Source organism: Bombina bombina, chromosome 3, assembly GCF_027579735.1.
Source record: "Bombina bombina isolate aBomBom1 chromosome 3, aBomBom1.pri, whole genome shotgun sequence".
Taxonomy (NCBI): Eukaryota; Metazoa; Chordata; class Amphibia; order Anura; family Bombinatoridae; genus Bombina; species Bombina bombina.
This window is the reverse complement of record NC_069501.1, coordinates 648942683-648957621: the sequence shown is the minus strand read 5'-3', so window position 1 is coordinate 648957621 and position 14939 is coordinate 648942683. Positions and strand designations below refer to the sequence as shown.

At 39.9% G+C, this 14939-nt stretch overlaps 1 protein-coding gene across 1 annotated transcript in view; it reads left to right on the top strand.

The window, feature by feature from the left end:
- The first annotated feature begins 13891 nt into the window (after nt 1-13891).
- Nucleotides 13892-14939, top strand: part of NXN (nucleoredoxin) — a 457846-nt gene continuing 456798 nt past the window's right edge. The window contains exon 1 of the mRNA XM_053707374.1: nt 13892-14339. Within this exon, the coding sequence (XP_053563349.1) occupies nt 14043-14339 (297 nt within the window). The 5' untranslated portion in view covers nt 13892-14042. The remainder of the gene's footprint in view (nt 14340-14939) is intronic.

The window sequence follows — 14939 nt, the reverse complement described above, 5'->3', positions numbered from 1 at the left end:
CTCTTTCCACAGGTCCTATAACTCATGAGACTATACCCTTACTACTCTGCATTAATTCACGTCACAGGGAAGTTATTAGTTTTGACATTATCCCTAGCCCTTTATATCCTATCATTCTAGGCTTATCTTGGTTGCAGTTACACAAACCTGATTTTGACTGGCAACACTCGACAGTAAATCTAAATTCCACATATTGTACACAAACTTGTTATCCATTTGACAATATTTTACTCACCACTACTGAAAATATACCTACTGAATATCAAGACTTCCAGGATGTATTTAATAAAATTGAGGCACAGGTCCTTCCGCCACACAGGCCATACGACTGCCCCATTGACCTTCTTCCTATTCCCGTAGGTCACATATATCCATTGTCAAAACCTGAACTAGATCACTTGAAGTTATACCTACAAGAGAATTTAGCCAAAGGTTTTATAAGACCTTCAACCTCCCCAGCTGGGGCTGGTATTTTTTTCGTTAAAAATAAAGATCAGACTCTCAGGCCTATAATAGATTATAGAGAGCTAAACAAAAGAACAAAGAAGAACCGCTATCCACTCCCACTTATACCCGAACTTATAGAGAGGTTACGCACTGCCAAGATCTTTACAAAATTGGATCTCAGGGGTGCTTACAATCTCATACGAATGAGGGCTGGAGATGAATGGTTGACGGCATTTAGAACCCGGTATGGCCATTACGAATATACTGTCATGCCATTTGGCCTTTGTAATGCCCCAGCAACATTTCAATGTTTTATTAATGACATCTTCCGTGACATTTTAGATAATTTTGTAGTTGTATATCTAGACGATATACTCATTTATTCAGACACTGAACAACAACATACCACCCATGTTAGGACTGTTTTAGAACGTTTACGAGAACATAAATTGTATGCCAAAGTAGAAAAATGTGAGTTCCATAGTTCAAGGGTCACTTTTTTGGGATATGTCATTTCCAACTCTGGAATTATGATGGATGACTCAAAAATCCATGCGATAACCCAATGGCCAACTCCTAATACCAAGAAACAGGTACAACGGTTTCTTGGATTCGCCAACTTTTACCGTAAGTTTATTTGTAATTTTGCACTTACAGCCAGACCTCTTACTGACTTGACTAAGTTGGGAAAGCCTTTTAAATGGACTGATGAATGTGAACAGGTCTTCCAAAAATTAAAAAAAGACTTCACCACAGCTCCCATACTGCAGTTCCCAGACACTAACAGACAGTTCATAGTTGAGGTTGACGCTTCGGATTATGCTCTGGGGGCAATCTTGTCGCAAAAAACAATTCTTACTGATAAAATGCATCCAGTTGCTTACCTTTTTCTAGACTACTTACATCTGCCGAACGTAATTACCCCGTTGGGGAAAGAGAATTACTGGCGATCAAGATTGCGTTTGAGCAGTGGAGACACATACTTGAGGGTGCTACATGTCCTATTGTAGTTATAACGGATCATAAAAACTTGCAGTACTTACAGCAAAATAGAACTCTCTCAGCCAGACAACTTCGCTGGAATCTCTACTTCTCTCGATTCGACTTTATCATAACTTATCGACCAGGTAGTCGAAATGGTAAGGCTGATGCCCTTTCCAGAAGGGACTCCAGACCTCTTACTCTAGAAGCACCATCTACCATTATTCCAGAATCTAAAATTCTAGGGTTACTTATAACCTCTCATCCAGATTTTCAAAACTCTCAAATCAATGATCCATCCAAACCACTGCATCTCCTCCATACAAAACAAAACGGGTTGTATTATTACAAAAGCTTACTATATATACCTCCTACTTGCAGGACTGATCTCCTTCACTCTTGTCATACCTCTCCTCTATCTGGACATTTAGGTTTTAGGAAAACACTGGATTTGCTTCACCGTCACTATTGGTGGCCAGCTATGACCACATCAGTTCAAAATTTCATCACTCAATGTACAACATGTGCAACTTCGAAACCAAGTCTTCGATTTCCAATAGGGTTGCTCCAATCATACCCGGTTCCTGAAACTCCTTGGTCCCATATTGCAATGGATTACATTGTCGACCTCCCACCATCCAACTGTTACACTTCAGTACTTGTAATAGTAGACTTATTCACGAAAATGGCACATTTTGTCCCTGCAGTTGGTTTACCTACTGCTCAAGAGACCTGCGACATGTTCATTAAAGAAGTAGTCCGCTTACACGGGCTCCTCACAGTGATTTTGACTGATAGGGGTTCACAATTTACGTCTCGATTCTGGAGGACCCTCTGCCAAACCCTGCAAATTACTCAGAAACTCACAACTTCTTATCACCCCCAGTCCAACGGGCAAGCAGAACGAACTAACCAATGGTTGGAGCAGTATCTGCAGTGTTTCTGCTCAAACCAACAAGACACTTGGGCGAAGCATCTAGCTTTGGCAGAATTCGCTTATAATAATTCCACTAACTCATCCACCTCTTTCAGCCCGTTCTTTCTCAATTATGGTTTACATCCAAGGATTTCCTACCTACCCTACACTCCATCCTCAAACCCAAGGGTGAATGATGCTGTAAACGTTATCTCCCAAACTTTCACCGTTGCTCATCGTAACATTCAATCTGCACAAGCATCGCATAAAAAATACTACGATTTGCGTCATACACCTCAACCTACCTATCGAATTGGTCAACATGTATGGCTCTCTACTAAGAATCTACGCTTACGTACCCCATCTAAGAAGTTAAGTAAGCTTTTTATTGGTCCTTTCCCAATTGTGGACATTAAACATCCTACGACTGTTACTCTTCAACTACCTGATGCCTACAAAATTCATCCCACATTCCACGTTTCCCTAGTGAAACCCTGTCTTGTTCACAACCTGATCCCCGAATTGGTCTCCCACAACGTAGCCCAGGATCTCGAATATGAGGTGCATTCTATTGTTGATTCCAGGCGCAGAAAGGGTGTTCTGGAATATCTCATCCACTGGAAGGACTTCGATCATTCTGAGGACTCCTGGGAGCCGGCTACTTCTGTATCTGCTCCTAGGTGTGTGTCCTTGTTCCACCGTCGAAACCCGATAGGCCTGCACCCTGAACACTCGTGGTGTGTTCCTTTTGGGGGGGCTGTGTCAGATCCTATCTGCCCCCTGTTACTGTTCCTTTAAATTTCTCTTGTCAGCCTATAAAAACCCACAGCTTCTCTAACTCTTTGCTGGATTATTTTTCCTGTCTCTGACGTTTCAGAGTTTCAGTGAACCAATCCGGTTCTCACCTTACAGGAAGTCAGTTGCCTCTGTGGACTCTGCTCCTCTCAAGCCTTTTGCGCTCCTCCTAACACTCTGCGCTCAGAGCCTGTCAGCTCTCACTGCCTCTCAGCACACGCTGTTACGTCATCAGCTGCAGCCGCAATCGTTACCGCTCTCACAGATCCTCAGAGCAGGGGTAAATCAAGCTGTATTATCTTCTGGCTTGTGACGGTTCCCTCTAACAGCAACCTCAGGTCGTATACTTCCAGACTGGTGATATTTATTCTTGTTCATGAACGCTGTGACTCCTATATTCATATTTTAAACTGCAGTATTACTCTCCATATTATTACTTGTGATTTCTACCATTTTCTCCACGCCTCTGCACAGTGATACAGACTCCAGTGTCTGTCTATCACTACTGCATTAGGCATATATCAAACTCAGATTCTCTGCCTGCAGTACTTTTAGCTGCTTGTAGTCAAGGAAACTGAGACATTCATTTACCAGAAAGTAAACTTCTAATATAAAAGGTTTTGTTTACAAAATATTCTGATACTGTTCAAAAGGTGTGATATGTTTTATAGAAAAAGGAAAAGAACCAGATTAACGTCTCAGTGTGGAAATAACCTACATGGGGAAGGCTCTCTCCCTCAGATTTTTGGGGATGAGGGTTGTCGAATTCCCTTTCTGTATCATACAAATGTAAATTTTGATGTATTGGATATTGTGATTTCCATATTGTGATGAATCTGGATTATAAATAAAGTTTTAAAAAAAAAATACACATAAGGGCGGATGGGTAAATAGCTATTTTAACACCCTGGAGATAAGATTTTAGTAGGTTTTCCTGACCACTTATGTATGTGTGTGTATGTATCAGTATGTGTGTGCATATGTATGTATGTGTGTGTATGTATCAGTATGTGTGTGCGTATGTATGTGTGTGTATCGGTATGTATGTGCATATGTATGAGTGTGTGTGCATATGTATCAGTGTGTACAGGGAGTGCAGAATTATTAGGCAAATGAGTATTTTGACCACATCATCCTCTTTATGCATGTTGTCTTACTCCAAGCTGTATAGGCTCGAAAGCCTACTACCAATTAAGCATATTAGGTGATGTGCATCTCTGTAATGAGAAGGGGTGTGGTCTAATGACATCAACACCCTATATCAGGTGTGCATAATTATTAGGCAACTTCCTTTCCTTTGGCAAAATGGGTCAAAAGAAGGACTTGACAGGCTCAGAAAAGTCAAAAATAGTGAGATATCTTGCAGAGGGATGCAGCACTCTTAAAATTGCAAAGCTTCTGAAGCGTGATCATCGAACAATCAAGCGTTTCATTCAAAATAGTCAACAGGGTCGCAAGAAGCGTGTGGAAAAACCAAGGCGCAAAATAACTGCCCATGAACTGAGAAAAGTCAAGCGTGCAGCTGCCAAGATGCCACTTGCCACCAGTTTGGCCATATTTCAGAGCTGCAACATCACTGGAGTGCCCAAAAGCACAAGGTGTGCAATACTCAGAGACATGGCCAAGGTTAGAAAGGCTGAAAAACGACCACCACTGAACAAGACACACAAGCTGAAACGTCAAGACTGGGCCAAGAAATATCTCAAAACTGATTTTTCTAAGGTTTTATGGACTGATGAAATGAGAGTGAGTCTTGATGGGCCAGATGGATGGGCCCGTGGCTGGATTGGTAAAGGGCAGAGAGCTCCAGTCCGACTCAGACGCCAGCAAGGTGGAGGTGGAGTACTGGTTTGGGCTGGTATCATCAAAGATGAGCTTGTGGGGCCTTTTCGGGTTGAGGATGGAGTCAAGCTCAACTCCCAGTCCTACTGCCAGTTTCTGGAAGACACCTTCTTCAAGCAGTGGTACAGGAAGAAGTCTGCATCCTTCAAGAAAAACATGATTTTCATGCAGGACAATGCTCCATCACACGCGTCCAAGTACTCCACAGCGTGGCTGGCAAGAAAGGGTATAAAAGAAGAAAATCTAATGACATGGCCTCCTTGTTCACCTGATCTGAACCCAATTGAGAACCTGTGGTCCATCATCAAATGTGAGATTTACAAGGAGGGAAAACAGTACACCTCTCTGAACAGTGTCTGGGAGGCTGTGGTTGCTGCTGCACGCAATGTTGATGGTGAACAGATCAAAACACTGACAGAATCCATGGATGGCAGGCTTTTGAGTGTCCTTGCAAAGAAAGGTGGCTATATTGGTCACTGATTTGTTTTTGTTTTGTTTTTGAATGTCAGAAATGTATATTTGTGAATGTTGAGATGTTATATTGGTTTCACTGGTAAAAAAAAATAATTAAAATGGGTATATATTTGTTTTTTGTTAAGTTGCCTAATAATTATGCACAGTAATAGTCACCTGCACACACAGATATCCCCCTAAAATAGCTATAACTAAAAACAAACTAAAAACTACTTCCAAAACTATTCAGCTTTGATATTAATGAGTTTTTTGGGTTCATTGAGAACATGGTTGTTGTTCAATAATAAAATGAATCCTCAAAAATACAACTTGCCTAATAATTCTGCACTCCCTGTATGTGCGTGCGTGTATGTATGTATGTATCAGTATGTGTGTGTATGTATCAGTGCGTGTATGCGTATGTATGAATGAGTGTATGTGCGTGCGTGCGTGTATGTATGTATCAGTATGTGTGTGCATATGTATGAGTGTGTGTGTATGTATGTATCAGTATGTGTGTGTGTGCGTATGCATAAGTGTGTGTGTATGTATCAGTGTGTGTGTGTGTGCATATGCATAAGTGTGTGTGTATGTATCAGTGTGTGTGTGTGTGCATATGTATGAGTGTGTATGTTTATCAGTATGTGTGTGTGCGCGTATTTATGAGTGTTTGTATGTATGTATGTATGAGTATGTGCACGTATGCATGAGTGTGTGTTTTTATGTATGTATAAGTGTGTATATGTGATTGGCCTGTAAAACTAGTATCAATCTAGGTATAATAGTGAAAAAAAAGAGGTAATAATGCTTCCAAGTTTCTGTGTTTTATATATTGTCACCACTGCTTTATTCATTATGCAGAACCACCACTGATTTGCTATGTTGTGCAGAGCCACCACTTGGCACATTGTACTCGATTTATCAAGCCATTTGCCCCCTATGACTGCAGGTGCACAAAAGAGAACCTGCAGGCTGCAGTCAGTATTTATCAAGCAGCGGTAATCAGACCGCTGCCTCCCTACCCTCTTCGCCACCTCTTAGGTGGAGAATTTTTATCTCCCCGGTCTCATCAGACCAATGAGATGAAAAGCTCCTGCCCACGCGTGATTGGTTGTGTGCGGGCAGGGGGCGGTGTTGCACAAGAGAGCAAAACAGAGCTCTTGTGCAATGCTGAATTCTGGCAGCGGATTGCTGCCCGCCACAGGTAAGCTAGTGCGGACAGGGGCAAATGTGTACACCCCTACCTGCCCTAGCTTGATAAATCGAGCCCATTATGTCATGCAGAAATGAACCATTATAGCTATTACAGTTATAATAAATCAGATTCATGTGATAACAGATATATATTTTCTTTATTGTTATAGATAAAATAGCTATCTATAGCTGCTTAAAGGGACATGAAACCCCCAAATTTTCTTTCATGATTCAAAAAGATCATACAATTTTAAATGTACTTATATTATCTACTTTGCTTTGTTCCTTTGGTATCCTTTGTTGAAAAGTATATCTAGGCTAAGGTGCTGGGAGCTAGGTGCTGATTGGTGGCTGCAGTTATATACCTCTTATCATTGGCTTACTTGTGTGTAATGCTAGTTCCCAATAGTGCATCCTTGCTCTTTCAATAAAGCTTACCATAAAAATGAAGCAAAATTGATACAAGGAGTAAATTGGAAAATTGTTTTAAATGATGTGTTCTTCTTGAATCATGAAAGAAAAATGTGGGGTTTCATGTCCCTTTACCACATCAGTCGAACATTTTATTAAGAAGCAGTAATGGCAGAATATATCATTTTTTTAGGAGGTCGGCAAAATGCGTCTTCATTTGTGTAGCCAAAAATCCTAAAACTGGCCCTGGATGAAGACTACTTTTTAAGTAGTGGTGATTACCCAGGCCAGAGCCTTGCCTTTCAGGAGGAATATTATGAAGGCAACATTAGCCTCAGGAGGCTGAATTCTGAAGTGAAGATGACAATGATTCAGAAAGTCCCGGCAGTCTGTGGGGTTATCATTGTATTTGTCAGGCAGAGGTCTTTTAGGTGCAGAGGCTTGAGGAGTTTCTAGATGACTTTAATTGTTACCAGCAGGAGGTAAGGGAACCGGACTTGATGCTGCTTGAGTACCTGGAAAGGCATGTAATGAAGTGGTCAGCTTTGACAGCATAATAGTAATAGCCTCTTGTTTGTTATCCATGGCTTTCAGCTGATGCAAATGATCTCCAAGTAATTGGCCTTAGTGTGTGACCACACAAACAGCGGGGTCCAGGGACATGGGTTGTTTGTACTGTCACACCTGAAAAGAGATCCCCCAATTTACCAATTCCTGACCAATAACTGAATAGGAATAGGGGTGAAATAGGAAGAAAATCCCACTGTATATTTGGCAGAAGGACCCAGAAGTGAGATGCAGCTATAAGAATCAGTCACTGAAAATAAATTAAAATCCAGAGACAGGCCAGGGTCAGTAACTGGTATCAGTTCTAACAGCAACAAGGCAAAAGGGATATAAGAAAAAAAAAACAAGTCCAGTAAACATGCCGAAGGTCAAAATCATAGAAAACAACTTCAAAAGGGATTAGGCAGGAGAATGGTCAAAAAACAGATACAAATTCAGCAACAGTAAATCTAGACGAAGATAGTGCATTCAGGAAGCTGATCTGCCACAGCTGGCAGGCTGGTGGAACCAAAGAGTCAGAACAATCAGGGAGGAAGATAAAAACATAGCAGGCTAGTGTCTGAAGCCTACCTGTGGCTTAGTGGTAAAGTAAATGCTTTACAGCAGATGCAGGGGACAATCATTGCATATCTCAAATCTCATCACTGCAAAAATCTTGCATTATATAAATTAGGCCAACTTCCTAAAATGTGGGGGAACAGATACGTATTTTAGAAGTTTTAAGGACCACAGACCAATATTTTAGAATCTATAAGGTCTGCAACTGAATTTATGGTTACAGACAATTAATAATATATTTGCTAAAGATTTCCAGTGGCCCAGGGCCTGATTTAGGTAACTAACATTGGTGCAGCAGGTGCATTGGCACCAGGGCCCAAGTGCTTGGGGGGGGGGGCATAGCAGCCAGTGTATACAAAAGGTGTGTGCAGAATGTGTACAATCCTAATGCAGGGGAGCCTTTTATTAGTGCAGGTACATCTATCTATCTATAATCTATCTATCTACTATATATTTTTCTCAAAATCCTTATACAGAGCAGCATGTTTATTACTACAATTGCTTACTACTGAGTTACCGTTTGGGGGGCCTCACAAAATGTTTGCACCAGGGCCCTCTGTTGGGTAGGTCACCTACTGATGGCCACCTTGTTTTTCCACCACCATAATTACCCAAAACTTGTATTCTTAGTTCCGCTTTTTCTTAAAGCAACAGAGAAACAATGGCTCGCATTATTAGTTTTGCTTTTTCACAGGGGCTGCAAAAATGAATGCAGAGGGCATGATTTCTAATCTACTTTTATCTTCAAAGTATTTCTTGTCATTCATTGTTTTCTGTTTGTGTTTGTGCTACTCCCTCTTAACATGTTAAAGTGATTGTAAAGTGTAATGAATAGGTGCACAATATCTAATATTAATCTTAAAAACAGGGGCACTTTCATTCATAAAACTTTACAAACACGCTTATTTGTTAAAATACTTAACTTTGCTGTTATGGTAAACATAATGCCGATCCTCCACCTGCAGCTCCTGCTTTCTTTAGCAGATCAATAATGGATACAGCTTCCGCCAATCGTTGTGTGCTCCCTTTGGCGACCAGCTTGTGAGGCACACAACGATTGAAAGAAGCCAGATCGTCTATGAACTGCAAATGAAAGCAGGAACTGTGGTCGGAGGATCAGTGTTATGTTTACCATTACACAAAGGTAAGTATTTTGAAAAATAAGCGTGTTTGTAAAGTTTAATAAATGAAAGTGCCCCAGTTTTTAAGATTACTTTTAGACACTGGGCACTTATTTGTTAAACTTTACAATTACTTTAGTATATTTGCATTCGGTCTATGTCTCACTCTCTTATTAAAGTGATGGTAAATTTTCACTAGTTAAGCAATCGATTAATAATCATTAAGTACTTACAACATAAATCGCCAAGTTTTTTTGGTAATTCCGTTATTCCTATATCTAATAAATTAGTATTTTACTTACAGAGCGTTACTGCTCCTTGTTCCTCCCCCGGCATTACTTCCGGTTATTATCTTCATCCACGTCAGAGCATTGGCATGTCAATCTTCATGCTTCGCTCAGTGCATGTGTGTCTTTATGTATGCAATTTGACGCTATAGCACTCTCAGGCAAGGATACAAGAGGTAGGGCATGCGTATATGTCTTGAAGGGTGTGTTTGATTAGAGGAGTGTCGCCGACTGGCCTGGTCTGTCACTGGTTTTAAAAAAAATGTGACCGGACAAAATCAATGACGGCCGTTGTACGGGAGGAGAATAATAGTTATAATTTCTGCATTATAATATAAAATATTTTAACAAATATAGCGATTAGGAAAATTTCATGAATTAAACTCACATTATTTTTTTAAATTTATATTAGACCCCCCCCCCCCATTTTAGGACTGGATACACTATGGCCTCTAGTTATCAAGTACTAAGTGTGTGGTAACCCAAGCGCTATAGAAACGGCCTAAAGCTCACTACCGATTAAGTCCCCTAGCGGACTACAAAAGGATAACAGTAAAACAGATATGGAGTGAGCGCTAAAGCAAGCTTGATAGGCTAAAAGGATGATGAATGTAAGGAGGAGAGGGTCACTAATAATTCAATGAGCTAAAACGATATAGTACTGATCTCAATAGTAAAAGATGTACAATTTATTAAAATGCATATAGACAAAAACAGGTATTAAACTTAGATAGAGTTAAAAAACCTAGTATGGATCCATGTAATAGCTAAAATAGATATAACAATAATCCAAATAATGATAAAAGCAATGATAAAACCAATCAGATATAAAGTCTGTGAGATCCTCTATAAACTAAGTAGGAGATCCCTTGCTTGGTGTAAATGTAGGTGCAAATATATGTTAACACAGTTAAAACAATAGAAATGGTATCCAGGTACCAAACAGTGATTGAAAAAATGCAATTTACAATTAATGGAAAAACATAATTACACTGGGTACAAAGTAACAATGTCCAAATTCTAGAGCATCCAATAAATATAAAAAAATCCAAAAAGTAAAAGTGAAGAATAGTTCCAAATATGAGAGAAAGTTCAAAGTTCAAGTGGAAATTCAAACAGTGGCCAAAAGTGATCCAACTAAGATAAATCAGCAAAACATAAAATCCAATATGTGAAAAAATATTAGTAGTATACAGTGTAATCCAAAAATGAGTACAAAAATCGATCCAAAAATACAAGTAGAGATCAAAAAAATAATAAGAAGTTGTGATCCAAAAATTACATGTAGTGATTCAAAAAATAAAGTCCAAGAAAATTGAGAACTCAAAGTTTATGTGGAAAAAACCTCTATATCAAAAAGGTTGTGGATAACAGCAAGAAATCAATAAAAACAAAAAGTAGGTACAAAAATACAAAAATAAAAACGATCCAAACCTGTGAAAAAACAAAAACAAACAATGGTGCAATAAAGTTTTTTACACTTTAAAATATATGAAAATAAGCTCACCAGTATGTCTGTGTCAACGTGTTTCGGCCTATCTTAAGGCCTTTCTCAAGACTATACTGATGTGTAACTACTGGGAGCTTATATGGGGTATCAAGTGATGTCATTGGTGGTGGGTTTGGTGCCAAAAATGGATGTGACACCTCTTCCTGTTTGACCCATTGGATTCTGGGACATAATTGAGCTCTTTTTCTTTTAATTTAATTAATATTATTATTATATTACTCCTTATGTTTACATACCCCAATGTGTTTAAGAGTTGCCTCCAATTTTTTCATTGGAATAGATTGCATCAGCCAATCGGATTTTTCCTACCTTAATTCCGATTGGCTGATAGAATCCTATCAGCCAATCGGAATTCAAGGGACGCTATCTTGGATTAAGTAATTTAAAGGAACCTTCATTCGGTGTTAGGACGTCGGAAGAAGAGGATGGCTCTGTGTCGGCTGGATTCAAGATGGCTGCGCTCCGCTCCGGTTGATTGAAGATAGAAGATGCCGTTTGGATGAAGACATCTGTCGCTTGGAGGACCTCTTCTGCCCGGATTCGATGAAGACTTCTGGACGGATCGGATGACCGCTTGTGCCCGGCTGGGTGAAGATGTCTCAAGGTATGGTGATCTTCAATGGGGTAGTGTTAGGTTTTTTTAAGGGGGGATCGGGTGGGTTTTAGAGTAGGGGTGTGTGGGTGGTGGGTTGTAATGTTGGGGGGTATTGTATTTCTTTTTTTTACAGGTAAAAGAGCTGATTACTTTGGGGCAATGCCCCGTAAAAAGCCCTTTTAAGGGCTGGTAAAAGAGCTGATTACTTTGTAATTTAGTTTAGGGTAGGGAATTTTATTATTTTGGGGGGCTTTTTTATTTTATTAGGGGGCTTAGATTAGGTGTAATTAGTTTAAAATTCTTGTATTTTTTTATTTTCTGTAATTTAGATTATTTTTTTTGTACTTTAGTTAATTTTATTTAATGTTAGGTAATTGTAGTTAATTAATTTAATTTATTTAATGATAGTGTAGTGTTATGTGCAATTGTATCTTAGGTTAGGATTTATTTTACAGGTAATTTTGTAATTATTTTAACTAGGTAGCTATTAAATAGTTATTAACTATTTAATAGTTATTGTACCTAGTTAAAATAATTACAAAGTTGCCTGTAAAATAAAAATAAATCCTAAAATAGCTACAATGTAATTATTAATTATATTGTAGCAATCTTAGGGTTTATTTTATAGGTAAGTATTTAGTTTTAAATAGGAATACTTTAGTTAATAACAGTAATATTATTTAGATGTATTTTAATAATATTTAAGTTAGGGGGGTGTTAGGGTTAGAATTTGCGGCGGGGTCCAGGATCGGCAGGATAGGGGTTAATAACTTTATGTAGGTGGCGGCTGTATAGGGGGCGGCAGATTAGGGGTTAATAGGTATAATGTAGGTGGGGTCCGGGAGCAGCGGTTTAGGGGTTAATATATTTATTATATGTGCGGCGGGGTCCAGGAGCGGCGGTTTAGGGGTTAATAGGTTTATTTAGTTGCGGGGGGCTCCAGGAGCGGCGGTTTAGGGGGTATAACAGTATAGTATAGTGTAGGTGCTTAGTGACAGGTTAACAAGAAAGCTGCGAAGAAGCCGATGAGCAGCAAGATCGATGACTTTTAGTTAACAACAGTCCGCTGCTCATCGCACCGTACTTGGTGCGCGGCTTCTTGACAGCTTTCTTGACAACTTTAGCGAATGTATTCAGGTCCGCGGCTGGGATGTTAGGCGAGCGTATTGGGCCGGCGAATGCAGGAAAATAAGGAGCTTCATAACTAGAGGCCAAAGTCTTATTTTGAATTGTTAAAAGGAACATGAAACCCAAATTTTTTCTTTCATGATTTAGAAATGCATGCAATTTTAAACAACTTTCTAATTTACTTCTATGATCTATTTTGCTCCATTCTCTTGATATCCTTTGCTGAAAAGCATATCTAAATATGCTTAGTAGTTGCTGATTGGTTACTGCACACAGATGCCTCATGTGATGGCTCACCCATGTGCATTGTTATTTCTTCAGAAAAGGATATCTAAAGAATGAAGCAAATTAGATAATAGAAGTAAATTGGAATGTTGTTTAAAATTGTATTCTCTACCTGAATGATGAAAGAAACATTTTGGGTTTAGTGTCCCTTTAAGTACTTTTTATCAATGTGTTACTTTTATTTTGTATCTGTTTGCTGTTGTATAGCTGTTCTTCTAACTGCCCCCATGCTGAAGGCTTTTCATTTTATTTTACAAGAGCTAATAACTAAGACTGCTAGATTACTTTCTGCCAAACCACCTTAAGAGAACAAAGGCATTACAGAGGCTGAAATGCAAGTTTTATAGGTGGCTGACTATATATATATATATGTATGTGTGAGAGAGAGACTCAAGTCACAGCATCATGTAGACAATCATAAGTTCAACGTTCATTCGTCATTAAATGGTAAAGCAAAGTAATAAACGGAAATTCACACATAAATACCTCCCATAGTAGCTGATGTTGATCTCTAACGGTATTAACGCAGTGTTGATCGGTTAATTATCTTACTGAAGCGACTAACATAAGTTTAACAACCAGAGCACTACATTTACATCTGTTTAAAACATTTGTTCGCAGCGATGAACCCGCCCCAACGAATAGCAGCAAGCAGGAATGACAGGAACTGAGAGATAATCCACCTTAAGGGAAGAAACGAGAGCGAGGCGCTGCTTGAAACTGAATACTGAGACTCAGGGATACACGATCTGTCGGGGTACAGGATTCGATACAACACCGGCTCTTTTTTTTTTTTTCTTCTTCTGCTTCCAGCCAATTGGCTCAGTGCAAGTCGGGCTCCGGCGCAGCTCGTGTGGCGCACGCGGTTCATCGCCTCCTGGAGGCCGGGGAGTGTGCGTTAGGAGCCCGGAATACAGCGCAGGGCTGCGGAGGAGTTAGGATAAGCAGCAGTATGTCGGGCTCCGGGTTATTGGTGGAGTTGCTAGGGGAGAAGCTGGTGACGGCGGAGCGGGAGGAGGTGGATGTACAGGCTCTGGCTTCCCGAGTCTCCCTGATCGGGCTGCTGTTCGGCTGCGGAGTGAGCGCTCCTTGCTTGCAGCTTCTGCCCGGCCTCAGTGATTTTTATTGCAAAACCCGGGACCGCCTGGAGATTGTTCTCATTTCCTCGGACCCGGACCAGAAGAAGTGGCAGCAATTCCTTAAAGACATGCCATGGCTGGCACTGCCCTACCAGGAGAAGCACAAGAAGGTAAGGGTGTGTTATATGATGTCTGGGGTTAATACATACATTATATACAGTTATGCATTGGCACATTCTGCTGCTGGCTGCACCAGATATTTATGTGATGTGTTGCCTCCCTTTGGCACCCTGTGGGGTTATGTGGACTTCATTGGGGGTTGACAGTCGCCACCAAACTTTAGTTGCTTAATTCGTTGCCCTGACCACCAATTTCCCACACTATGCCCAGAGATGGGTAGATTCTAATCACATATCTCTTGGTCAGGCCACTTGATTTGAATTGTAACAATTGTTGCCTATTCTTTCCTGACGTGTCTAAGCACAGTCTGCCTGATGTAGGGTCAAGGTATTCCTATGTTGTGATCCATGCCATGCACAGTTGGCAACGTACTCATCCTTGTATACCTCCACGTCTGCTGGAAGTGCAAAACCAACTTTTTTGGACTGGTTAACGTGTTTGCAATATATAATCTTTTCAGATACACTATAGACTATCTGTTTTTTAAACATATGCTGTTACTAAGCATTGTGTCACTTGATTCAGTATTGTTACAATGGAATTATTATTTGTGTGTTTATGTAATCTCGCTATTCAGAAAACCAAAAATA